At 35.5% G+C, this 15,670-nt stretch overlaps 1 protein-coding gene across 3 annotated transcripts in view; it reads left to right on the forward strand.

The window, feature by feature from the left end:
* The first annotated feature begins 2,317 nt into the window (after nucleotides 1-2,317).
* LOC111998443 (uncharacterized) overlaps nucleotides 2,318-15,670 on the forward strand; it is a 31,810-nt gene continuing 18,457 nt past the window's right edge. Inside the window, exons 1-2 of one of the 3 annotated variants that reach the window (XM_024030534.2) lie at nucleotides 2,503-2,617; nucleotides 15,365-15,469. In XM_024030534.2, coding sequence (XP_023886302.1) covers nucleotides 15,377-15,469 — 93 coding nt within the window. In that variant the 5' untranslated portion in view covers nucleotides 2,503-2,617; nucleotides 15,365-15,376. Of the gene's footprint in view, nucleotides 2,618-15,364; nucleotides 15,470-15,670 lie in introns of all 3 variants that reach the window. The other 2 variants (XM_065780589.1, XM_024030536.2) reach the window with 2 other exon arrangements.

The following is a 15,670-nucleotide window of genomic DNA, read 5'->3' on the forward strand; positions in this document are numbered from 1 at the left end:
CACATAGGGAAGACATCAACAAAACGAAGACTTCATTTCAATTAAATATCCCCTTTTATAAGACATAATCATCATTTGGAGTAAAACTTGCAATCTTGGTTAGTATCCACATACATGTGCCCATGCACATGTATGATTGGGTATACATATACACACACACACACACTTGAGTGTTGTTGTTCAGATCTTCATCATATCTATATTCTAATGCCATGACTTGTTTAACTCTTTACATGCCTATGCTTCTATGATCACATGTTTATATGCTTTCCCTTGCTTGTCTTACATGACACGTAGACCTACACCTAAGCTTTTGATGCAAGCACGCACTTTTTTGAGCCTTTAGGTCAACTTACACTCCATCCAATACGCAATGATATATGAAGGTTAGTTATGGCTGGGCAGGCCTGGGGTGCCTAGCCTCTTCCCATCTTGTACCCTAACTTCAAACCTAGTCTGGTAGAAAGACTTTTATGGAGTCATGTTTGGTTATTGAAACAGGTGACGACTCCTTCGTCCTTTTTTAAGAGACTTGACATACTCCTAGGCTCGCGCCGACTTTGAGTCCAAAACCACTCTTTAGGGAGATTGAGTATCGCATATCCCGCCTTCACGATAATGAATCGACATGTTGATGTCAAGGGGGTACAAATCAAGAAACTTATTTCTCCAAAGGATGATATATTTTTAAAAGATGTGACTAAATTGAGTATGATTACCTATGTACCTCCTCAAGGAAGGATCAGGTCATCATGTTGTTCAAAAACATTGTGTCCGTTTTTTTTGTTTTCCTTAACTTTTGCTCAGACTGTCCTTTTGAGTTTTCAATCTAGCAAACTCTCTCACACTCAAATTTGTTTATTCTTCTTTTGCATAGATTGCCCTTTCAAGTTTTCAATTTACCTTTTTTTTTTTTTTTTTTTGGTCATCTCTTAAAGATCTCAAGCTTATTTCTGGTCAGGAGAAATGATTTGGATTAAAATGAAAGGATATGTATTTAGGCTCAAAAGAACGTTAGCATCCAGTTTGCTAAAAGGTGTGGGTTATATTTGGGTATAAATCTCCTCTCAAGGTATGACGATAAGAGAGGGAAGGAGAAGATGCTAGAATGATTTCTTACTAAGGATGAGTAACTCTCTCTAAAAGATGGGTGCGTGTGTTGTAGAAAACTTATCTAGAGTTTTTTTCTCTGAATGGTCTCCTTATTCTTTTGTAAGTAATGAGGGTATATATAATATGGGTAAAGGGTAAGAAGGTCACTCTTAAAAATATTTCAGGTAGAATGTTTCGCGAGTACCTCGTAAGAAGGCCTTACCCGTGTGACAGTCGCGAAATTGATAACCTGGCACGACTCTTTAGCTTTCAGTCATGTATTTCTCACGTGGTTACTTTGTGGGTTAACTTCTCGCGAGCTTTTCGTGAAATCCACTTGATCTTCATTTAAGTTTGAGTCTTCATCAACTTAATACTAAACCTAATACAATAAAATCCCATAAAAATATAAGAAAACAAATTTATACAATTACAACACTTTTTATCATTAAAGAAGCCAACACTAATATTATGAGAAAAATCATAACTTAACAATTTTTAGCTACAAAAATTTGAATTTAAATAATTGATTAATGTTATAATTATTAATCTTTGATCACCTTGAGACTTTGTAAGCATAAAAAATATATAAATATAATATAATGTAACAGTGATTTTTTCAAAATTCACATCTAATTAAAAAATATTAAGTGGTGTAACAATAATTAAAGTTAGATTAGGTGTAACTTGAACTCTAAACTTGATGTAACTCTAAACAATATTACATTACTCAATATTTTTTAATTGGTTGCAAATTTTGACAAATCTACCATTATATTACATTATTTTCGTATATTTTCAATACTTGCAAATTTTCAAGATGATAAAAAATTAATAGTCATGTCATCAATGAATTTTTTAAATTCAACTTTTTGTAGTTTAAAATAATATATAAAAAATGAGTTTATGGATTAAATAGTAAATAACATCCAATTGACATGAAAATTAACATGATTGTTAATAACATATAAACATATAATTCAATGATGAAAATTTTAAAATATGAATTATATAACAAATTATTAAATGGTGTAATATTAATTAGAATTATTGTAGATATAACTTAACCAATCCTATAAATATAAAAGGTTTAAATTTTTTATTTTTTGAGAAGGTAAAGTTTTAAAAATTTAAGAACAAAATTAAAAGTAAAGCCAAAATATTGAAACCAAAGATATTTATTTTTGCCAATTTTGAGTGCCAAAGAATGTATATAACTGGTCTGTTCCCCCTTCCAACCTGGATCACGGTCGCGTGAAATTAGTAAGCTAACTGCACAAATGCATTTTGAAAACCTGCGCGAACGCGAACCTTCAGGCGCAGGCAATGAAATCAGTTGCGCTAACCCTAAGTAGTATGTTTACGAAATTACCCTTCTGCTTCACTATAAATTCCCAAGCGGTTTCCCTTAGACTTGCAACTCCTTCATTTTCGACAAACCGAAGAACCTATAGATCTGAGCAGCGACGGCGAAGAACACAAGCTCATTACCACGAAAGGGGGGTTGGGGTTTTGATCTCTCAAGGTACCTTCTCTATTTCCTCATTTCTTTCAACTATTTCTTCAAAATTTGAAGGGAAATTGAAGAAAAGCAAAGTCTTTGAATCATTTAGGTTGAGTTTGGAATCTTTAACTTGGCTTTAGATTTTGATTTTAAATCAATAGATTTTAAATTTCTTGATTTCAAATCTATTGAATTTAGATATATCTCAAATTCAAGGGTTTTAAAGCTTTAAAATCATGTCAATATTTAGATTTTAATCACTCAAATTCAAATTTATATATCCAAATCCTACTATCTAAGCACATCATTTTAAAAAAATTTCAACCTAATTTTTTATAAATAGATAGAAAAATAATTAATTTATATATATATAACCAACCCAAAATTATAAGACTAAGTTTTGTTGTTGTTGCATGTTCTTGGTTCTTATTCTTATTTCTTTTATTGTTAAGAACTCATGGGTAGAACTTATCTTTATAAATTGGGAGAGGGTGTCTAAAAGCTTATAAATACATAGTTAAGCTTACTATGTGATCATCCACGATGGCTCACTTACTCTCAAGGGTAAGTTCCACCTGAGTTTTGTTGTTGTTGTTGTTGTATGTTCTTGGTTCTTATTCTTATTTCTTTTAAGAGTAAGTGTTTGATAAGAAATTATGGGTATTGGTTTGCAAGGGTGAGGGGTGTCTAAGAACTTATAAACACATAGTTAAGCTTACCATGTGAACGTCCATAACGGCTCATAGATCTGATGGTAGTCTTCTTTTTTTTTTTTTTGGCGGCTCTACTTATCTATCATTTATTTTAGTCTAGCATCCAGGTTGTCTCCTTCGAAATCTAACAACAAAGCAGCAACTCATTTGATCCCATACTCAATGAGCTATATCTAATTATTTAACGTAGTGGTTGGCTTTGATACCAAATTTAGAAACGCATAACTAGAATTTACCCTTGAGAACTGTCTTGCAAGGAAGGGTGCCCAAGTGCTCTTGGTGCCTTGTGTGAAGAAAGAAACTATTAGTAAATTATTAAAAATTAGAGACAATAAGAGGTTGAGGAGAGATGATGGAAAATGGATAGATAAAAAGATTCATTAATTTTGAAATGACTTGAAATCTTTGTTATCTTTAACAATATCAATTACTTGTGCATTTTTTTCCTCTTTCCTCTTCAAAAAATAGTAATTTGTCTTCAATTATTGTTTCATACTTCTTCCCTCCAATATTATCTTATGCATTGTATACAGGTATTATTCTTTTCACCATGTGTAGACCTCATAGTCATGTGAAATCTACACCTTGTAAGAAGGAAGGTGCATATATTCATGCGTGAGATACTTTCTACTCTATATTCTTCTAACAATGTGTAGATCTCATAGCCATGCAAATTTGCATGTTGTAAGAATGTAGGTGCATATATTCGATGTATGATATACCTTCTCCTTCCATCTCTCTTTTCATCCCTATGAAATTCCCAAAGTTTGTTGTAAATTTGTTTTGTCTTGGTTGAAAATTTTCATATCAACCATGGAATTGGTATGGTTGAACTCAATGATCAGAAAATTCTCCCATCTTGCTTCGAAGATGAGACTTGTCTTGCCTTGCCTTTTGTCATCAACAACAAAGCCTAAGCCTGAGTCCCAAGTTTTTTGGGTTAGCTATGGATCCTTGACAAATTAGCTAAGTACGACCACATGTATTTTTTTTCTTTCAATTTTATTCTATTTGAAGTCATATTGTGTTACTTCCCTAATTGACATGTTCATTTTTAATACTTCTACTAATGTTATTTTTGGTTTTTCTCGTTTCTTAAACTTGGATCAACTCATTATTTCTTACAAAATTTCTCTCATCTGAATATGATTAAATCATCTCAAGCGACTCTACACCATTTATCATTAATAAGGGCTAGCCCTATCTATAAGAGGATTCCTTCGTTCTAAATCTTATATTTTTGTATATTCTTGCTTATCCATCTTAACATTATATATAAAATTAATATTGAAATTATTAATATACATATATATATATATATTTTAATGATGTTCTATTCTTAAAAAACTCGTTTCTTTGTACTCTCACAGTTGCCCCTCTTTTTTTCTTTCATCAATGTGTAAACCACCTCATTAAGGATGGAAAACTAATTTCATCTTCTCCGATACCAAAATTCCTTGCTCAAACCAAAAGTTTTAATGGAATAGGAATGGGGTTGGGACAATCATGATTCGGCCTAGCCTTGCCTTGACCTATATCCCTCTCTTATTGAACTCTAATTTTGTCTCTCTTCATATATCGTCTTGTTAAGAAAGCTTTTGGTGGTTTTGGTTTGTTATTAACATATCAGTCAAAATGTTCTATAAGTTAATTGTTGCCATTGTTGCTGACGATGAAGGCCTTGAAGTGGTGCTTTACACACTTCTCTTTGATCTCTTATTTTGGCCATGGATGTTGTTAGAGCATGGCGATGTCTATTGTGGCCTTTTTCCCTTTTGGTTGAGCCTCCCCTGGTCTCCTCCAATATGCTAAGTTTTGGTTAGTGTTCATTTCATCTTGGATCCCACAAGGTGTGTTTGGTAGCCTTTGAGGGAGGTATTTGAGGAGAAGAAACGACAAAAAATGGTGTATTTAGGAGGTGGCTATGGTAATGACCCAAGGAAATGTGTTAACCTCATTTGTGCTATATTGCAAAAGGATTAGTAGTCACAATGGGACTTCTTGTAGTTTATAAAGCCTAGATTAGCCCTGTATGTGCTTGATGTGGGATTTGCAACACACCCACACGACATACACTCAATCAATGTCCAATCAATCTGGGGAATTACAAATTCCTTTACTTAAATCCTTGATGTTCTTGTTAGGGCCATGTTACAGCCATGTTACGGGCAATGCTCCAAGCCCTCACAAAGTTACTAGGTTGGCTCTGATACCATTTGTAACGACTTAATAAAAAGTATTAGCTACAACTATGCTATTCTCCAAAAGGTTTAGTGTATTTACAGTTTTAAGGTTCTTGATGGCAATTTATAAAACCCAAATCAACCTAGGATATGCTTGATGCGGTGGTTAGAACACACACAACACATAGTCAATGACCCACACAACACAATCAATAACCTACTAATGCACTATCAATATCCCACACAACGCATAATCAATATTCAATCAAATCTCTTTCTAAAAAAAATAAAAATCCAATCAATTTGGGGCATCATTGCCATGGAGCACAAACCCAGCAAAATGGCTTGTGCGTTCGTGTCGAACATGGCTTGAACATGCCCGCATGTCTATGAAGCACATGCACTTCATTTGGGGTGTTGTATTCATGTTGGACACGTGACACGTCTTGGACACTTTTGTGTGCGTGTCCTAACTATGTCCTTTAAAAAAAAAGGGAATTATGAGGCATGGGAGGGACAAAACTGGATTAAGAGGAATCAAGTACCTTTTCACAAAATAAAGAGAGCATTCATGCTCTATTGGTAACAATGCGTTTGAAAATTAATAAATATAGTTATTCATGGTTTGTTCTAAACATCTTTTAATAGTCATGAAATCACTTTATTGTCCATTATTGCTTTTAGATTGATATTGTGTTTTACATTATATGAAAAATAAATGCTTAACAATATATTAGATAATTATTTATTAGACGTGTTCCGCTGTACATGTGTCCTTTTTTTTTTTTTTTTTTTAAATGTTGTGCCTCCGTGTCATTCCCATGCCGGTGTATGTGTCCGTACTTGCTGCATGTGTCTATGGAGTGTCTAAACAAAAAATTCATTTTTTAATTGGGGCATGGCAGGGACAAGGTAGCAACATGATTGGCTAAAAAAATTAAGAGAAAAATGCTTTGATTTGCTTACTTGGCATGCTCATAGTCATCGCTAGCAGATTGAACCTTCAACATGCAAATTTCTCCCTAAACAACTGGCCTTCTACTCTCTCTCTCTCTGGGCCATTGTGTTGCGATGTTCGGCAAACCTCATATGCTCTCAACCAACAGATCAGTGTGTCAATGACTCATAAGAGCACTAGTATTGGATGTTCTAAATGCTAAATGTTTAGCATTTAGCACACGAAACACAAAAAATCACCTCCATTGGATGTCTCAAATGCCAAAAAAATTTGACATGAGCTACAATGTGCTTCTACTAATAGAAGTGTACAACAATAAATGATATATTTTTTCTCTCTTTTTTTTATTAATGTTCTCTCTCTTCTAATAATAAACTAATCGTTCTCCTCTCTCACCCGTCACTCTATGTCGCTCCTTTTCTTCTCCTCTCTGTCTCTCTCTACTGAAAGCTTGGGTATTGTTCTCTCTACCAATTTCCTTTCACAAATTCCCTCACTGAAGCTCTATTGCTTCATTGATATTTTTGCTCTCTCTCCTCTTTGTCCTCGTCTCAAAATTGAAGGGTTTTTGTTTGGGTCATCTTCGACCTAAGTAGGTTAGGGTTTCGATTTAGGCATATTAGCTTTTAGGGTTTCATAAAAGGTTTTGCCGATTCTCTCAAGGTTAGGGGTGATGGTAGGTTGTGGGTGGTGGTTGCTGGGGTTGATTTTCAGCTGATTTGTGTTTGATCTGTTTGGATGTTGGATTTGGTTTGGTTGTTTTGGGTTTGATGTTTGATTTGTGTTTGATGTTTGATTTGTTGGGTTTATCTTGTTTAGCTAATTTGGGTTTTGAGAAGAAGAAAAACGTTGAATTGGAGAGAGAGAGAGAGAGAGAGAGAGAGAGAGAGAGAGAATGAAGATGGTTTTTAGAGTTCACGGTAGTGAACAAAGGAAAAAAGGAACAAAAAGACAGAAGCAGCCCTTAATCTATTCTAATAGACGAAAGAAAATCCATAAGGGTAGAACAATCCGAGAAACCTCAACAACGAGACCAATCAAAGAGAGTCTGTTGGCAAAGCTGTAATAACTGAACCACAGTTTTCCCCTCATCCTCAAAAGACCGCCGATTCCGTTCGGTCCAAATGGTCCACAATAAATAGCCTAGGACCAAATTCCAAATATTAGAACAATGCTTCCCAAGCCAATTATACCAACAAAATAATAAGTCCATAATTGAACCTGGCATGACCCAATCGATCCCAAATAGCTGAAGCATGTACATCCACAAAGAATGAGCTATCGGACAAAAAAGTAACAGGTGATCCACAGATTCCGCATTACAACAGCACATACAACAACTATTTTCCAAAGGGCGACCACAAAGCATAAGGTTATCCAAGGTAAGAATCTGACCATGAGCTGCTGACCATGTGAAAATAGCCACCATTTTAGGAATCTTAGCTTTCCAAATGCCCTTCCAAGGGAAAGTGGAAGGAGTTGCATTTTGAATCTTTATGATAAAAAGACCAAATATCGAACTTCCTACTTCCTTTAAGATCCCAACAAAGCCTGTCACACCCTCCACCCCTAAGAATTCGGGTTTGGATGAAATAAAGTAGGGACTAGGAAGCCGCTAACTCCCAATCATTGAATTCCCTATAAAATGTTAAGCTCCATACTCTGTCAATATCACCCACTGTAGGGCTTAACACTTTAGAAATACCAGCCTCCTTATTGGCTGAGCACAAAAATAATTAAGGATAAAGAATTTTGAAAGGAACATTCCCAGTCCACTTATCATGTCAAAAAATAATACGAGAACCATCCCCCACCACAAAAGAGAAATGCTTAGTGAAAGTATCCCACTGTTCACTAATACTCTGCCATAACCTACAACCATGAGCCCTTCTACTAGCTCTAGTGCACCAACCCCCTTTCCCTCCCCATATTTCATGGCTATGACCCTTTGCCACAGATGAGTGGTTTCATGGCCATACCTCCAGAACCATTTCCCACGTAGGGCCTGATTAAAAGACGCCAAATTCTGAATTCCTAACCCACCCAACTTGTGCGGTAGGCAAACCTTTTCCCAAGCCACCAAAAGATATTTGAAACGCTCAACTGATGAACCCCACAAGAAGTTCCTCTGAATGCGTTCCAATCTAGTAGCCATAGTTTTAGGGATAGTAAAAAGGGAAAGATAATAAGTCGGAAGGCTTGAAAGGGTACTTTTTAGCAAAGTGAGTCTACCACCCTTTGACAAATAAAGCCACTTCCAGCTTGAAAGCTTCTTTTCCATCCTCTCAAGGATCGGATTCCAAATAGAGGTTGTTTTATATAAGGTTCCCAATGGCATACCCAAGTAAAGCATAGACAAACTGCCCACTCTGCATTGAAGAATATTAGCCAAAGACTTAATGTTACTCACCTTCCCAATATGGACAATTTCACTTTTCCCCACATTCACCTTCAAACCAGTAAAAGCTTGAAAATAAGTCAAAACTAGCCTAATAGAAAGAATCTGCTCTCTAGAGGCATCACAGAAAATAATGGTATCATCAGCAAATAATAGGTGAGAAATACGGATACCAGTAGAAATAATAAGACCTGCATGAAAACCTTGAATGAAACCTCCTTTCTCGGTTTTCTTCAGGATACGACTTAAAACCTCCATGATCAAAAGAAAGAGAAGGGGAGACAAATGATAACCTTGTCTAAGACCTTTAGAGCTACCAAAGAAACCAATAGGAGATCCATTAACCAAAACGGAGAAGCGAACGGTAGTGACACAAGTCTTTAGCCATCTCCTCCATCTATCCCCAAAGCTCATCCTCTCCAACAGATAAAACAAAGTGTCCTAATTCACATGATCATATGCTTTCTCAATGTCTAACTTATACACCACACCCGGAGTACGACATTTGATAAAACAAAGTGTATTGTTAAATGGTAAGTTGAAGTATATAAAGTAACTTCTTAATGCGTTAAAGTATTTTTCAAAAAAAAAAAAAAAAAAAACTTCTTGATGCTTTAAAGTAGGTTTTTTTTAGAAAGATCCAATGCTAGTGCTCTAAGCAACCCATCACACCTCTTCGATCAACTTTTTATCTCTTGCCCACCCTAGCGTTTGTTGCTTGCTTAGTATTTTTCCAAGAGAGGTAGAGTTACTTTAATTACAAGCACTCTATCAAATTTACCTACTTATTTTCTATCTTTATTTCCTATCCATGATGCTGTGGCTAATTGAATTGCAAAAATTCAGCGGAATTTCTTATGAGGTGGGATAGGGGATGAACCCAAATTTCTCCTGGTTAAATGGGTTGCTGTTTGTACTCTTGTATTTTTAGGTGGCTTGGGGATTAGGAAAGTGAGACTTTTTAATGCAGCTTTGCTTGGGAAGTGGCTTTGGAGATTTGGGCTTGAAAAGGATGCCTTGTGGAGGAAAGTGATAGAAGTGAAATATGGTTGTAGATGGGGTGGTTGGTGTTCCAATTTTGTTTCCGGTCCTTATGGTGTTGGTTTATGGAAAAATATTAGTCTAGATGGCCTTCCTTATCTTGTTACATTCTATATGATATTGGTGATGGGCTTTGGATAGGATGGGCTTTGGAGAGAAGGGAGGGAGGTGGATGAAGTTTTGTATTTCTACAGTTCATTTTTCAGTTCTTGTTAATGTCTCTCTAGTGGGTTTTTTTTGGTAGTGCTTGGGGCCTTCGCCAAGGGGACTCTTTGTCTTCTCTTCTTTTCTTGTTGGTGATGGAAGTTTTGAGTAGACTGTTGAAAAGAATGGAAGAGGGAGGCTTTCTTAGGGGTTTTCAAGCGAATTGTCATTCACAAAGAGGTTTGCATATTTCTCATATTCTTTTTGCTGATGACACTATCTTATTTTGTGATGCATCTTGGGAGCAACTTTTATATATTTGGATGGTGATGATTTTCTTTAAGGCTATCACATGGTTGAAAGTTAATATTGGTAAGAGTGAGATTGTTCCCGTGGGGTGGTAGGGAGTGGGTGGTAGGGAGTTTGAATGCTTTGGCTAGTGTTTTAGGTTGCAATATTGGTAGGTTGCCCATGATTTACTTGGGTATGCCTCTTGGGTCTCATTTTAAGGATCCATCAATTTGGAATCCTATTATAGAAAAAATGGAGAAGCTATTTGGTTGGAAACGTCTTTATTTGNTTTTCAAAGCCTTCCCACCTATTTCTTATCCTTGTTTACATCCCTCAAGTTGTGGCGGATAGATTAGAAAGGATCCAAAGAAATTTCTTGTGGGGAAGTTCTGAGGAAGCTTTCAAATATCCACTTGTTGCTTGAAATAAGGTGTGTTGGCCGGTTGAGGCAAGAGGTTTGGAGATACGAAGGATTGGCTTGTTTAATCAAGCATGCTTGGAAAATGGTTATGGCAGTTTGGATGTGAAACCAATTGTTTATGGGTTAGGTTATAGCTACCAGGTATGGAGAGACTAGTGGAGGCTGGTGCATTGGAGTTGGTAGAGGTTTGCAGGGGTGTGGAATGTGGAAGAATATTAGAAAAGGCGTAGAGAGTTTCTTTGGACATGTGTTGTATGTGGTGGCAGAGGGTCTTCATATTCGATTCTGGTATGACATTTGGTGTGGACACATTCCTTAAAAGATATTTACCTTGATCTTTTCTCTCATGCTTTCGGTAAAGACGCATGGATTTTTGAGTTGATTACTATTACATCAGATGGTGGTAGTAGGAGTTGGAATATTTAATTCCATTGGGCTCCTGATGATTTGGAGATGGAGAGAGTGGATGCTTTTTACGAGCATATTTATTCCAACATGCAAGGGGTGTGGGGGTTGATAGTTTGTTTTGGAAGTTAAACCTGAATAGTGTTTTTGATGTGTGCTCATTCTATAATTCCTTATCTGTTCCTCTTACCATTCCTTTCCCTTGGAAGTGTATTTGGAGTTCTAAGGTAACTAGAAGATTTTCTTTCTTTTTATGGATAGCAACTTGGGATAGTATTCTTACTATTGATAACCTTGTAAAAGGAACTTGTCTTTGGTTAATCAGTGTTGTTTATGCGCTGTGATGGAGAAACAGTGGATCACTTTTACTTCATTGTAAGTTCGCACATGCCTTATGGAGTGAAGTTTTTTTGATGTTTGGGATACAATGGGTGATGCAAGGATGGTTGTTTCTCTTCTTTGTTCATGGGAGAATTATTCGGGGATACACTCTTCTTTGATTTGGAATATGGTGCCAGCTTGTTTGATGTGGCTAATTTGGAAGGAACAAAATACCCGCCTTTTGAGGATGTTGAGAACTTTGTTTATCTTTTGAAGTCTTTGCTAGTTGGGACATTGTTTGGGTGGTCTCGTATTGGGGGTTTTACATAATGTATTTTCGTATTTGATTTCCTGCAATCTGTTTCTGTGTTTGTTTTTTTTTTTTTTGGAATTTGTTTCAAGTACAGTTTGTTCAGCATCGTGAACATGATTTACTTTTTTATTAATGAAAATATCAATTACCTATCAATTTTTTTTTTTATTGGCATGACCGTTGGTGTGGGGAGACACTTCTTGTTGTCAGTTATCAAGAATTGTTTAGATTTTGCAGAAATAAGGAGGTAAGTGTGGATGAGCTTATGAAGTTCACTAATGGGGTCATTTTTGAGATGTAAGCTTCTTTAGGGGTTTTCATGTTCGGGAATCGGATGTTGTGTCGAGCTTTATGGTTACAATATATGGCTCATCAATAATGGGTGGTGGGTGGGGGGGGGGGTGGTAAGATATGTTGGAAACCATATAGAAGTAAGGGGTTTATAGTTAAAGATTATTATAGTCTTCTTGCGGGCTCTATTGATTTTTGTTTTCCATGGAAAATTATTTGGTAGCAGAAGATTCTTGCTCAAGTAGCTTTCTTTGTCTAGACTGCTGCTTTGAGAAAATGCTTGACAATTGACAATTTGAGAAAAAAGAAGATTTGGATATTGGATTGGTGTTATATGTGCTAGTGTAATGGTGAATCGGTTGACCATCTTTTTCTTCATTGTCCGGTTGCTATGGATTTGTGGTCTATGGTTTTTGGTTTATTTGGAGTAAGTTGGGTTATGCCACAATCAGTTGTCGGGCTTCTAGCTTGTTGGCTAGGCTAGTTTGGTCGTCATCAAAATGGGAATATATGGAGAATCATTCCCCACTGCTTAATGTTGTGTCTTTGGAAGGAAATAAATAGTAGATGTTTTGATGATATTGAGAGATCCATACTCGACCTCAAGCTTTTTTTCTTTTGAACTTTATTGGATTAATTGTCTGTTTTGCGAAACTAATCATTCTCTTCTCTTCTTGTTTTTATTGATTCTTGTAATTTTTATTCTTGATTGTTGATCTCTGTACACTTCTTGTGTACTAGGATGCCCATTTTTTGATATCAATAAAGTTAGTAACTTATAAAAAAAAAAGGTGTTACTAAAAGAAGAGCAGATTAAAGAGAAATGATAAAGTTGTTTTGATAAATTTTTTAATGGAAATGATATGAAAGATTGGAGTGATCTGGGCAAACGATAAAGGTAAATGATGCATTAAGGAGGATGAAAATGGGAAAAGGCATGGGATTGGATGAAATCACAAGGACAAAAATGGGAAAAGTAGTGGGAGTGTATGAGATCCCTATGTTAAAGTTTGGAAGTACTTGGGTGATGTGGGTATATGCTGGTTGACAAGCCTTTTCAACAAGATCTTTTGTATTAGCAAAATGCCTAGTGAGTAGAGGAGAAGTACTTTAATACTTATTTACTAGAATAGGGGGGGGGGGGTTATACAAAATTGTACAAATTATTGTTGAATTAAACTTACGAGTCACTCAATGAAACATTGGGAAAGAGTGATTGAACATAAGTTAAGACGTGAAACAAGAATATCGAATAATCAATTTGGTTTTATGCTTGAATGTTCCATCATAGAAGCTATTTTCTTACTTATACTACTAATGGAAAATGTAGAGGGGTCTGGAAAGATCTTCATATGGTTTTCATTGACTATGTGGTGGCTTTTAGAAAGTAAAGCAGTTCCTCTAGAGTATATTAAGTTGATTAAGGATATGTATGACGGAGTTGTAATTAATTTGAGAATAAGTGGAGGAATCACAAGTGAGTTTTCTATCACTATAGGTTTCCATCAAGATCAACATTAAGTCTGTAACTCTTTGCACTAGTGATTGATGAGTCTTTGCTCTAGTGATTGATGTGTTCGCTAAATTGATTCAAGAGGAAGTCCCTTGTGATGTTGGACAAATTGAGGAATTTGTTTAGGTGTGTATTTAGGGTGTTTAGGGGCTATATGAACAATATCTATGAACAATATCTAGAGACAGAAAGAGAGAAGAGAAAAGGAGGAAGAAAAGAAGCCACAAACGCCAACGTGACTCTATGCTCAAAACATTCAATAACTTTGTAAATCAACTATCTATTACATTTGAATACATTGAGTGCAATATATATAAAGACTCTTTCTTGTACTAGTAGTAATTAAACTCCTACTAGTAATAGGACTCCTAGTTTGACTAGTAAACCAAACCTAGTAAATACTTGTACCCAAAAAAAAAAAACTAACACTTATGATCTCCTAGAAGACTCTAGACTCAAACAAACAACCAAAATGCCCTTAAGTCATGGGAATTGTGGAAATTACAAATTTGCCCCTGAATGTAAAATTTCTAATAATTAATAAAGTAAAACCCAAATAAAAACATTTTTTTACCCTAAAAAATTCATACTTAGACCATTAAAACCACTTGACTTTCACTGCAATTAGACTTCACAGGTGGACACCATAGAATAATTTTTGAATAGGCGAGTTTGCAAAATAAAAGCAAATCCATCTTTCATGGTTGCATCACCTTGTGTATGCTCTTTGCAAATAATATAGTTTTAGTGGATGAAACTAGAAGTGGAGTTAATGCCAGGTTAGAAATTTGAAGAGATGCTCTAAAATCCAAAGACTTTCGATTAAGTTGGACCAAAACATAGTATGTGAAATCTAAGTTTAGTAAAAGTAGGAATTGAGATGGAGTGGTAAGACTTGATGGCCAAGAGATACTAAATAGTGAGAACTTTTGATATCTTGGATCAATAATTCATAAAGATAAAGAGATTGAAGAGGATGTGAATCATAGGATGAGGTGAGGGTGGATGAAGTGGAGAAGTGCATCAGAAGAATTGTGTGATTGTATAATTCCTATTAAATTAAAAGGAAACTTTTATAAGGCTGTTATACTACCATCTGTGCTCTATGGTGTCAAATGTTTCAGTTGTTATGAAGCAACATATTCATTAAATGAGTCTAGCTAAAATGAGAATGTTAAGATGGATTAGTGGAAATATATGGAAAGATAAGAATTGAAATGAGGAAATTCCCTTAAAGATAGGGGAAGCTCCTATTGATGAAAAGATGAGAGTTACTTGAGATGGTTTGATAATTTTTTAGATGAGAGAGATCAATGCATTGATAATTAAGAGTGAGTTGATCCAAGTTGAGGGAATTAAAAAGGTTGAGGAAGTGAACTGCACTAAATATCGTACTAAATATCTTTCCAAAGAAACTACACTCTAAAGCAGGGTCTAACTTAAGCTACTTTTGCGTTCAAGAGGGAACTTTTGGTCATACTTCAGCAGACTATTGATTGTTTCGGCTACTATAGGTTGGGACTGTTATGGAACATTATCTCTTTTTTACCAATGAATGGTTTTAGTGCATGAATAGGTGTTCTGTATCACCAGCACACTAGCTGTGAGTCCAAGTTTCCTGTTAATGATTCATCGTTGTAGTGCTTGTTGGTTACTTAGTTTAGGGGGTGACTAGCTTTTTCTCTCTTTCTTTTCATAAGTAAAGTTCGTCAAGGATCACTGTCTATATTTCTTTCCTAGAAGCTGCTTCTAAGCTGGGAAGTGTTTATGTTGCAGATACATTGTTTGATGGGCCATAAAGACCTTCCTTTTGAAGTTGGACAAGTGGCAGAGTCAAGATCTTTTATCCAAGGTTTTCGTGGTGCATGGTTCCGATGCAAGGTATCTATAGGTTATTCTTCTTGTTATATCTGACACCGTATTAACATTTGTTGATGATCAACATGATTCTGTTCTAGTTTTGCATCTATGATCCGTTGTTTATAGCTGTATCCACTTTTCAAAGGGAACAGAAAAAATAATGTGATCTCTTAACATAGAAAGCTTTGAATCACTTCTCATTCTGTTTTGCTTTTCGGGATA

Source organism: Quercus suber, unplaced genomic scaffold, assembly GCF_002906115.3.
Source record: "Quercus suber isolate HL8 unplaced genomic scaffold, Cork oak 2.0 scaffold_240, whole genome shotgun sequence".
In the NCBI taxonomy this organism is placed as follows: domain Eukaryota; kingdom Viridiplantae; phylum Streptophyta; class Magnoliopsida; order Fagales; family Fagaceae; genus Quercus; species Quercus suber.